This window comes from Miscanthus floridulus, chromosome 5 (genome assembly GCF_019320115.1).
Source record: "Miscanthus floridulus cultivar M001 chromosome 5, ASM1932011v1, whole genome shotgun sequence".
NCBI lineage: Eukaryota > Viridiplantae > Streptophyta > Magnoliopsida > Poales > Poaceae > Miscanthus > Miscanthus floridulus.
In genome coordinates, this window is record NC_089584.1 from 138,181,641 (window position 1) to 138,193,707 (window position 12,067).

At 42.0% G+C, this 12,067-nt stretch overlaps 1 protein-coding gene across 4 annotated transcripts; it reads left to right on the forward strand.

Moving 5' to 3' along the window:
* Window positions 1-6,987: 6,987 nt before the first annotated feature.
* Window positions 6,988-11,859, forward strand: LOC136450937 (beta-hexosaminidase 3-like). 4 transcript variants are annotated; one of them, XM_066451633.1, is made up of 15 exons: window positions 6,988-7,056; window positions 7,240-7,587; window positions 7,709-7,783; window positions 8,248-8,283; window positions 8,382-8,493; window positions 8,592-8,662; window positions 8,806-8,936; window positions 9,091-9,156; window positions 9,334-9,434; window positions 9,669-9,728; window positions 9,822-9,855; window positions 9,990-10,088; window positions 10,172-10,231; window positions 10,584-10,834; window positions 11,481-11,859. In XM_066451633.1, the coding sequence occupies exons 2-15, from the start codon at window positions 7,285-7,287 to the stop codon at window positions 11,645-11,647; spliced, it is 1,566 nt and encodes a 521-aa protein (XP_066307730.1). In that variant the 5' UTR covers window positions 6,988-7,056; window positions 7,240-7,284; the 3' UTR covers window positions 11,648-11,859. The 4 variants fall into 4 exon arrangements, with proteins under 4 accessions (XP_066307730.1, XP_066307729.1, XP_066307731.1 ...); XM_066451632.1 differs by having other exon boundaries at window positions 7,056-7,132; XM_066451634.1 differs by having other exon boundaries at window positions 7,056-7,132; window positions 10,584-10,850; window positions 11,481-11,597.
* The last annotated feature ends 208 nt before the right edge of the window (window positions 11,860-12,067 follow it).

Here is a 12,067-nt window from a genome sequence, read left to right on the forward strand (position 1 = left end):
GGCAACTTAAAATTCTAACTCTAAACTATGGCCTCTTTTTTTACCCTTAGCAAAGCCTATGCAAAAGATAAACTATCTAAATGTGCAACTATGGTTTTGCTATGCTATCTCTACCGCAAATAGGAGTAATACAAACAATATAAGTGCGAAAGCTAAAGAGCAAGATAGAGATATGCAAACTCCCATCGACGACTCCGGTATTTTTATCGAGGTATCGAGAAGCGCGCAAGCTTCCCCCTAGTCCTCGTTGGAGCCCCTCGTAAGGAATCCCTCGCAAGGGCCAAGCTCCCGGTCGGGTAACTCCGTGGATAGCCCTAGGCCTTCCCTATGTGCAAGTGGGTCTCTGGTGTGCCTTCCGGTAAGCCTATCCCGGATCGCTCTCCGCCGTCTTCACTATCAAGCTTCCAGCCGAACCACCGCGGACCTTGTTCCCTTCGGTACACGGTGGCGGCCACACCACAAACGTGGTTGGTGTGATTTCGCAAGACTACAAGCTCCTCTGATGTACAATAATGTTGCACGAAAGCACCGAGTGGTAAGAGATATGCAAGCCTCATTAAACACTAGGCCTAAACCTAGAGCAAGCGCATAAGCGGTGTTCTAATCAATCTAAGCACTTCGCAAAATACCTACGCTAATCACCTAATAAATCACCAAGCACTATACAAGTGAAGATCACTAAAATGGTGTATCAACACCCTAGATATGTCTCCTCAGCTCCACTCAACTCAAATGGCCGGTTGAGGGGTCTATTTATAAGCTCCATTGAGAAAGTAGTCGTTGGGGACGAAATCCCGCTTTTCTGCTACTAACCGGACGCTGCTGTCTGTAACACCCCTGGTGTTACGAGTTTATTTAGCACCGCGATTTAGGCCTAAGAAAAATTTCTAAAACGAGTTTCTCGGGTTTTTAATTTAAACGTACTTGAGGCGATAGGCGAATCCTGTGTGACTTAGTTTCGTGGAGATTAAGCATGAAAATCAACTTTTATAAATAAAATAAAATCCATTAATAAATAGAACGATACATATATATAAACTCACGGGTTTATTTTGTTAAGCACGAATTGACGAGAAAGAGAGCGCAGCAGCTTCGTTTATTTTTTTAGCGTGCACCGTACTTGCCTGGCATTACTTTTGATTACTGTCTCGTTCTTATCGTGGCCCAGTAATTTGCTGCATTTCAAAGTCTCCTCATCCATCCGCATCCATGTTCTCTGGCTTTTGCTTTGTTTCTCTTTGACTTGATTACTTGCTAACCCTTTGCTGTAACCATGATCGTGTTGGATAATCCTGTCAAGAAGCTAGCGCTTATCGTTGATGATCATGTGAGGAAGTGAAAATATTACTGATCATGATCATTGCTTTAATAAAGTTAAATCGTGCACGAGGAGATCTTTTAATAATGGCAGCGGAAACATTACTGAGCATGAGCTATACCACCGTGGAAATAACTGTAGCATGAGTCAACACTGCCACTGAGTCTTGCACGGAGCGCACACGACGCGAAGAAAACACTGTAGCGACAAGGAAACTAATGTAGAGTCGTGGGAAAACACTGTAGCAGCATGGAACACTGTCCATCCGAAGCATCGCGACGTGTGCAGCAACGTTTTATTGCCTTTAAGCAAGCTAGTTAGCCGCTAACCTTACGATGCGTCGTTGCCGCGCCTTCACGTCGCCTGCCTTTAAAAGGTTACGCCGAGTTGTTCCGCTCTGCTGCTCACTTGCTTCTCTCAAATCAAGTTTCTCTGTTCTTGCCCGTGAAAGTTGTGTCTATCGATTTCTCCTGAGCTGCAATAATCAGCTGAGGTAGCTAATCTGCAATTGATCTTCTCATTCTCTAATATTTCCTTAACCTGTGGTCTCCTCCCCCCATTAATTCCTTGACCTGCATGAATGAATCAGCACCCCACCACCAAGCACGTTTAGCCCAAAGCACACTCTAGTCTTGATGTGCTCGTCAAGTCTAAAGACCACTTAAAGTCTATCATTTGAATTAATGCACTCATGATCAAAGACCCACTCTAAGTTCATCACGTGAAATCCAATTCACATGACTAGCTAGCCAAATGCCAGCTCCACCTCCAGCCCCGCATCTCCTGCCTATAAAGGACACGCCAAGCCTGCCGAGCCATCCCACTCCACCGCTCACCATCTTACTCTCTAAATCGAGTTTCTCTGTTCATGCCTAGGAAGACTACGCTCTGTTGATCTCCTTGCTCAAGCTGCAATAGACCAAGGTAGATAGTCCCCATACATCCTCTACCTCCCTTCTACCTCCCCATGCCCTTAGATTTGGAAGTCATGGCCAGAATCGCCATCAGGCGAAAGTCCAGCAGCTGTCCATGGTGGATGAGCTGAGGAGCACAAACGCTCGGTGCTCTCTGTGTCTCTCTCGAAGAATCCTAGCCATATACCCACTCTGCTCTTTGTTTAAGTCCACAGCAGCAGCTTGTCCTATGCCATATGCTAGTAGCAAAGCCGAGAACCAACTCAGCTCCTATACACGTAAAGTCAAGAGTCATGAGCCATTAATCCACGCCACCAATTTCTTTATTCCTTTTCCCTTTCTAATAACCAACGGCAGCTCGTGGCCACTAATCACGTTTCATTTTCTCTCCTTGTAATTAATTAGCGGCCACCTTGCACAATTAATATCTCCACTATGCTAACTCCGATTCCATCACTTCTTCCTAAATCCATCTAAGATCAAACCCCACCTATCCATAGAGTTTCATAATTTTTGGAACGTGGTTGAATTTATGTGAATATTTATTTGTGTCTGTTTGCCGAGTACCGCGAGTTCGATGTCGACGGAGGGACGTTGATGGATCATGGAGTCATCGGGAGTTGCTGGAGAAATTGTACTTTTGGAAGCATGGTTGGATTTCTAAGAATTTCGGCTGCCGTTGATTATTTACAACTATGCATTTACATCAATACATATCATAATAGGAACGACGGTGGATCGATGGTATCAACTGGAGTAGCTGAAAGATGATGCTATGGTGATCATATCACGAAGATGGAATGCTAACTTTTGGTTATATTTTACCAAGGCAAGTCCCGGTGCATAACCCCTACTTTCTGCAGTTTAAATTATATTTGTGCATTAAGTTTTAAGGAGTTGAATGAAACCCACTTGCATATATATCTTTATCCTATGAGTCTTACTAGTATGATAGGATCGTGTAAAATGCTATGCTACAGGACTCCGATAGAAGTCGAGTGATTGCCTGTCACTCTCGAGAGATAGGAAATATATTATTTGATTATTATCACTTGGAAAATATAAAAATGGTGGAAAGAAAAAATGGTGACCGGGCAGGGATATGGTTTGGGTATTGGTGGGTGTAAGAGGTTGTGTCGCCGTGGACACGGGGCATGGCTTGGTTACACTGCTTTCTCTGTCTGGTCAGTTAAGGACCGATCGTTGCATATGACTCTAGGCAGGTCACAGACTTATTATCCCGAGCATATACTTGTGTATGGGCGCTTAGAAGACTTGTTGCTCTCTTGTCGTGGATCCGGCTCTTTTCGGACCGACTGCTAGGGTTTGTTTTTGGTGGAGGAGGTCCTTGCGCCGCACTGAGTCCGGGATTCAGGGGCGGGGGCTTGGAGTCCCAGTTTGAACGGGGACCTGGACACCCGGGACAGGAGAGTGATGGGTTGGTCTTACTTATGCCTGGGGTACAAGCGGGGCGTGTGTTTTCGAGGTACCCAGCTGGGGGCATTGATTCGCGAATCGTCGGGCTATCCGGTACGACTTGTCTGCGGTTTAGCATCGTAGTAAGAACTAAAGATGAAAGATGAAAGATGGAAAAGGAAATTTGATTACTTACCACCTGCTTGAAAGAGCACAGGTGCTTACATAGAATGGTTAGTTAATGAACCAATGCGGCTATTAATAAAAATTGAAGATAAGAACGCACGCTTAGTAATGCTTCCTGCAAATGCAACCCACAAGTCAAATAGCCTTGCATATCCTTGGAGTCTTTTCTTTCCTCCTGTCGGGTAAGTCTTGCTGAGTACAATTAAGTACTCAGGGTTTTATTCTCCCTGTTGCAGGTGATAGGTTGATGCTAGAGCTGATCCTTGTGTGTGGATTCCTTCTGGTGGGCTCAGCGAGGATTCCTTTACGCCGCGATCGTAGTTTTTATTTATAACTCTCACCAAATGTTTTTATAAATGAAAGTTTCATAATCTGTTGTAGTAGTTTATATATCAATACTTTATCATATCATTAATAGATATTTATTTCCGCTATAATTCTGATCACATGTTTAAATTCCGCTGTACATTAAATTATTTATAACTCTGATAATATGATTACATTCCGCTGTTATACAATAACTATTATACTCTGATGTTGTACTAAAAGGGATGTATGAAATGGTTAAGAATGATGTAAGCTTTGTTCTCTCATTTGTGATCCTGATGGCAAAAATGTGGATTTTCGGGTTCTCCCCTGGGGTGTGCCCGACAGAACCGAGTAATTTAGTGTTCTCCCTCGAGTGCTTAGTGTCTAATGAAAGACAAGCACTCCTGTGAGGCATTAGATTAGGCGGTTCTGCCACACTGTCGTCCTGACCGGACGCGTCCGGTCGTCCCGACCGTTAGAACCACGATCAACTGATCGGACGCTGCCGGTATCCAGTCACATGCCACCGGGCGCGTCTGGTCGCAATTTCGCCGCTCTGGAACCTCTCTGTACTCGATTGGACGCTGCAGTTCTGCGCCAGGTCGATTTGCCGCTAGTGTCCTTTCAGTACTGAGTGTGTTGTCGGGATGAGCGTCCGGTCGCTGCTGCTGACGCCTGCTGTTGCTGAGTGTCTTGATCGGAGCATCCGGTCTATCACCTTCCAGCGTCCGGTCACCACTGTGAGTTCGTTTCTTCGCGATCTTGCGTCCGGCTTGGTTCCTATCTTCGTGCTTAGACTTTGCTTGATATCTTGGGTCTTCTCTTGTGTTTCTAGGGTCTTGCTTAAGGTGTTGATCATCGGATCATCACGTCGCCTTCGTCCAAGTCACGTCTTGCACTCTATTGAACTACAAAACAATCACTTGTAAATTCATTAATCTAATTTGGTTGTGTTGGTCATCAAACACCAAAATTCAGAGTAAATGAACGTATGGTCCATTTTCCTTACAAATATAATGGCTGACATCGATCGACATGTGGAGTTTGAAACTGGCTGAACTCTACAGAAATCAAGAAACAAAGCCATTCCCAGATAATTCGTGAATGAACACCGAAACTTTAGCCTTACTTCCATAAAGTGTTTCAAGAATTAATAGCGTAACCAAAGCTACCCCATTTCTAAATCTATAGCCATTTGGAGGCACAGTTGGTGGACCATTACCAACCTGTCTATCTGCATTTGGAATCAAGATTGGAGGCTCAGGCAATTAGGTTTCATCGACCTTGCATTGCTTTCTACTACCATCGGCAAAACCTGGCTACAAGACAATTCATCTTTTGACGACCTCGCTATCTGAAACGACCCTCTGCAGGTAGAAACTAGGAGCATGCTTACTTTATCGTCGAACTAGCAGTCCAATAACCTAGTACGAGTGTTGGGTTGGTCATGTGACTGTTGCAGGATAGCAAATTTGACTACTCTCAGCAGTGGTGGGTTGGGCAGATCTCAACCCAGCCTAGGCACACGTTCGAGTTCCTTCAAATTCAACAACTACTTCGGTCAAGCAAACAAGACCTTTGGTTTGGCTAATTGGCTTCACTGTTCACCAATACCGATCACCATCACCTACCGTGTGATGATTTGACAGACCTTTATGGACACCCTCTTCCGACTCAGATACTGGAAAACGTAAAGTATTAGCTAATTCCGCTAACTATAATGTAGCGTCAAAGGTTTAACCAGGAATGGGCCAGGTAGCAGCACAATCCAGTTTTAGCCTCATGTGCCAAGTCAGCCCAACTTTTACGCGATAATAGTATCTCGGCCCAAAATGAGATAGCCAATTAACTCAGTCCAAGTTCGTGCGTGCACCCGTGAGCCGTGACAGTGTCAGTGTGTGCACTCGGTCTCACTGTCCAAGACCACACGCGGCCAGCAGGCAGCAGGTCATTCCCAACCATTTCTTACGCACCCTTTTCATGTTTCATATACTAGCAGCACGTAAATTGCGTGTATCAACTCCTCAAGAATGGCTTACCTCAGGTTCCATCCCACTATGGAGGAGCTAGCTTCAATCCTGAGGTTCTGCTCGGATGTGACGTCTCGACCCTGCTTATTGCAAAGTCATGCACCAAGCCAGCACTACCTGAGGGAAATAACCAGATACCTCAGTTTGTTATCAGGGTCGATACCTTTGTTCTTCAAAGCTATTTGTTTTCAAACTATTAGACAGAAATTATAGGAGTATTAACCAGCAGCTTTCGAAAAAGAAAATTAACCAATAGCAGGGGAAGGCCAACAAACTGAGTGAGTGCAGCAACGTTACGCTTCGGTGGACACTGGACAGTGACAACGGGCAATAGCTTGTGATCAACCTACCAACCAGATCCTTGTCACGCGTTTTTACTAGCCACAACCCGCGGGTCGCGGCACCTCCCCGCTCCCGCCATCTCGCCAGCAAAACAGCAGACGCTGTCTGCAAATAGCAAGGAATATATTAGCACGGAAAAGGCAGAACGTGCCCGTTTATGCACGTACAGTATTTATCAAGAAATGTATGCACAGCATTTGTGCAAAACTCCGTAGTATTATTATATATACACTACTACTACATAGCGAAAACACTGGTCCTGTATATGGAGCAGAGTTGCTACCAAAAAATTAGCATCTGTGAGCTGAGCTGACTGCCTACCCATCCGTACCTGATATGGGTCACCCAAGTGCACCAGACCAGGGCCTGTGCATGCCTTTTCTTCCCTCCATCTAACCACTCCTTGACCCCGGTTTGCGATGTCATGCTGCCGCTCCTCCTCATATACCTCCTCGTCGCTCGTCTTTGTCCTAAGATAGGAATCAAATAATCTTTCCATTGGTTCTCTTCCAAACAGGTGTAGGAAGAGAGAGAGAAAAAGGTACTTGTCTCGCGCTTGCAGATTGCTGCGTTCTTCCTCGCAACTTCTCTTTCCCCATCATTTCTTTTTCTCTGAGGTGAGGCTGGGCCTTCGAGCTCGCCAGGAAAAGATTGTGTCACCTGTAGTAGCTGCGGGATGCCTGTCAAAACTCACAACTCATTGATTCTTTTCTTACTCTACTAGGTGTTTGCAGTTTCTGTAGAGAAGGACACGAACCACTCTGCAAAGATGGCACTGGCTCTGAGGCTGCTTCTTGCATTTCTGGTGATCGGATCCTGCATCGCTGCTGACAACATCGACTTGTGGCCGATGCCACAGTCGGTGTCCCATGGAACACAGAAGCTCTACATCAAGAAAGATATCACAATGTCAATGGTGGGAAGCACGTATTCTGATGAGAAATCAATCTTGAAGGACGCCTTCCAGAGGATGGTTGATTTGATCACACTGAACCATGTCGTTGATGGAATAAACCCAAGTTCTTCGGTTCTCACTTGTGTTAATATAGTTGTCCATACACCTGAAGATGAGGTAATCTGCTCGCTTGATCTGCTATTTTTATTAGTTCATACAGATTGCAACATCTGTTTATGTTGATACTTTAACTTCAAAAAAAAAAATGTTGATACTTTGCACTCGTCATCTTCTGCAGCTTAGCTTTGGGGCAGATGAGTCATATAACTTAACTGTTCCAACAACAGGAGATCCACTGTATGCACAGATCGAGGTTAGTAAAAAGTTCAATGTATAGTTGCATTGTCATAAAATACATTAGAAGCTTACTCCTATTCCCTCCTTGAAGATGAATTCAGAACTTATTTGCACCATGCAAGCCTTCAGAGTATTTTGTAGCATCTAGCATGCATAATGTCGTCCTAAACCCTCCTAAATAGACCTTTCCCTATTAAATCTCTGAAATACAAATTAACATAATACACCAGATGGACGCTTACAAGAAAAACACAAGTTATGTCTGTAAATAAGTATCATGTAATGTAAACTCCGCTATGAAATGTAAAGTCCACAACATATCTATGTTCTACGTGTTATGACATGGGGATTGGGATAAGCTGTAGGTTGCAAGAGTCAAGAGAAAGTGAAACAAATGCAGAAATCGCACTTAGCATTTATGTACACAATGCAAGGCCCTTCAATAGGTATGAATTGATGACACCTTACAATATTTTGTAGGCTCAAACAGTTTTTGGAGCACTTCAAGCCTTGCAGGTAATTACTTCATGTGGTTCATAGAATTACAAGCAATAAGTGTAAGAAAGATGCCTCACAATCATGCAGTCCAACACTATTTTTTCTAATCAATGCAGACGTTTGGTCAGTTATGTTACTTTGATTTTACATCACGGCTCATTGAACTCAACTCTGCTCCTTGGATAATTACCGACAGACCCAGATTTCCTTACCGGGGATTGCTTATTGGTAAGAACCAGCATTTCCACCTTTTACACATATCAAATGTCAACAATGTGGACGTCCAGTGAGTGATCACAACACCATTAATTTAAGCTTACTTGCAGATACCGCGAGACACTACCTCCCTGTTAAGATAATCAAAGGAGTGATTGATGCAATGGCTTACAGCAAATTGGTAAGTTTGATATTTTGAATTTGCATTAAATTTTAATTGCTTGACCCATAAGTTACAAAAAAGGTTTGAATTTTTATTTTAACTGTCTATGCTCGCTAAATAGTTTCTTATTTGTTACTTGTTTTATTTCTTTTGTCACACAGAATGTTCTCCACTGGCATATCGTGGACGAGCAGTCATTTCCCATTGAAATACCTTCATACCCCAAATTGTGGAACGGTTCATACTCTTATTCAGAGAGATATACAATGTCTGATGCTATTGACATTGTACGGTGCGTTCTATTTTCATTATCAATATCACAAAACTTTACAATACCAATATTATACAAGCATTGAAAATTTGGAGGTAACTGCCTTCAAAACGATGGAACATACTAAAAGAAACTTCACTGAGAGTGAGTAAATTGGTCAAATTGCACTTTGCAGGTATGCTGAAAAGCGAGGTGTAAATGTGTTGGCTGAGATTGATGTTCCTGGCCATGCCCGCTCATGGTAAGAAATTTCATTATGTTCTGAAGTCCAATGTGTTCCAAAATTACAGGAAATCATTTGGAGGGCAAAACCATTTTTTATTGAAGTCATTAAAATTAATCTGTAAGATTTCACAAGTGCAATTTGACTAATATGACAAAAATGCAAGGCTGGAATTGTGAAAATTATACCTTTCAGGGGTGTCGGCTACTCATCATTATGGCCATCAGAAAGTTGCAGAGAACCACTTGATGTCAGTAAAAACTTTACATTTGAAGTCATCGATGGCATTCTTTCAGGTGGTACATCTTAACGATTTTGTTGACAAAATTGAAGTCGCTCCTAAGCTAGTTATTTCAAATGATCACTATTCTGTGGGAATGGCATGAAAGATCAAGCTATTATGAAATGAGAACGCCTATAATGGATAAATTATATGCATTGAATCACTAATTCACTATTGGAAAAAAGTAAATATCCTAGTATTCTACACAGCAAGTCTAACAGAGTTCACAATTTATGTTGTCTTTCAGATTTTAGCAAGATTTTTAAGTTCAAATTTGTCCACTTAGGCGGTGATGAAGTCAATACAAGTAAGAACGACAATTGCATTTACAACTGATATAGTGCAGTGACCAAACAATAGATCTATCGATCACACATTCATTCTTTTCTCTGAATTTCAGGCTGCTGGACCACAACACCCCATATTGAAGGATGGTATATTTCTATGCGCTAAGTGAAATTACAATTTCACAGCTAACCTGATGTTTTTTATGACTATATGCATTAGTAGAAAATAAATTGGTCATGTTCTTGTACCAGTCAATTAATTCAAGACAATCCTTTTATAGGTTGAAAAATAACCATATGAACGTATCAGACGCGTACAGAGATTTTGTATTAAGATCTCAAAAGATAGCGATATCACATGGCTATGACATCATAAACTGGTACCCCCTATTCGACAATTTTGACAGGTTCCAGTAAGTTACTAGCCATTAAAAATTTAACAGACAATGTTTCATGCTTACAGGGAAGAGACATTTAACAGTTTTGGAGACAAATTGGACCCAAAAACCGTGGTGCATAACTGGTATTTACTCACTTTCTTCTTAATTTATGACATGGGGAAGGTTTTACTTGCATCGATAGCACAATGACTCCCAGTTTCACACGATGCTCGCCCTGGAGTTTACAGTTGTTCAGAACATGAAGGGGCATAACATTTCAGGGTTATACATATTCAGTGAAATAAAGGGTTTAAATAAAATGGAAAACAAGACCAAACTTGGAGGAACCAGCTTTATATTAAGAAGAAATAAATTAATTAAAGGGTTTTAGATTCAGTTAACATTTTTCATGCAATTTGTACTCCTAAGTTCATCCTGGCCCTTCTTTCTGCTACCAATAGTTAACTGTTAGCAATTTTGCCCATAAATTAATAGGCTTGGAGAAGATGTAGCACCCAAAGTGGTTGCTGCAGGGCATAGGTGTATAGTAAGCAACCAGGATAAGTGGTACCTGGATCACTTGGATGCCTCATGGGAAGGATTTTACATGAATGAGCCCCTAAAAGGTATCAATGATACAAAGCAGCAGCAATTGGTCATTGGTGGTGAGGTTTGCATGTGGGGTGAGGAAATTGATGCCTCAGACATTCAGCAAACAATTTGGCCACGTGCTGCAGCAGCTGCAGGTAACTGATTGAAAAGGTTGAGTGTCCTGATTAATGCCTGATATATTTCAAATTTAATGGATAAAACATTATCCAAACCAGAGTCTTAATTGCAAGCTATAATCACCTATATTATTTAGGGGACATAAATATAGTGTGACACAGTACTCCAATCAGTTAACTTTGAGCAGAAATATGGTATGCTTTGAATGATAAAATTCTACCCAGTATATACATCTTCAATATTCATGTTCTCATATAGTATAGTAAGATGTCATCAAAATTCCTAGCATAAAAGGTTAAATATGCATGCTCACTGCTCAGATATGACATTGTTTTATTATAAAGAAGAGCATACTGCATAGAATAAATTCTCAAAGGCACGCACAATTTAGCATGTTGCTGAACAATGATAGATGACTGCTTTCATAATTTCAGTAGATTCTATATAGCGATTGAGTTGATGTACACCAAAATATTATTTAAGGGCATGATCCACACTAACAGAAGCAGAGTTTACAAGCAACCTTGTAATCTATGGTAGTATATGAAATTTGTATGCCACTCACAAATACTCATCTGCTATGCCAAGGAATGCATGGTTGCACTGCCATCTGTATGAACGATTTTTGACTCACCAATCCTCTTACATTGCATATCCTTGAAGAGAGACTGTGGACTCCGATTGAGAAGCTTGCAAATGACACAAGATTTGTTACATCAAGATTGGCGCGCTTCAGGTGTTTGCTCAACCAAAGAGGAGTAGCTGCTGCACCATTAGCAGGTTATGGTCGTGCATCACCATCAGAACCTGGCCCCTGTGTAAGGCAATAAATGTCCATAGCTAAATGGAAAGGGGTATTCACAGAGGAAAACCTGCCATTCCTTGACAGAAAAGGATTCGCTCTTACCCCTGTTATACATTCAGCAGAGTGTACGTCAGATAGTTGGTTTAGGGTTGTGTAGACTGTTTCATGTCCTTTTTTGCTCCTCTCCAATCCAATTTCCTCCCGCAATAATTTGGATGCCTATGAAATCTATATGGTGTGGTAATGAAATGTAATAGCTTCATACGGGGTTCACCAATTAGTTGTCACACACACACAAAAAAAAAAAAAACTCACCTCAGAAAACCTGTTTCCAGTCAAAATAAATTTTAACGCAAACAATCAACATATGTGTTGCACATGATCATACTAAAATTGAGGGATGCTCTCACTGCAAACACAAAGATCATTATACTTATAGAGAAGT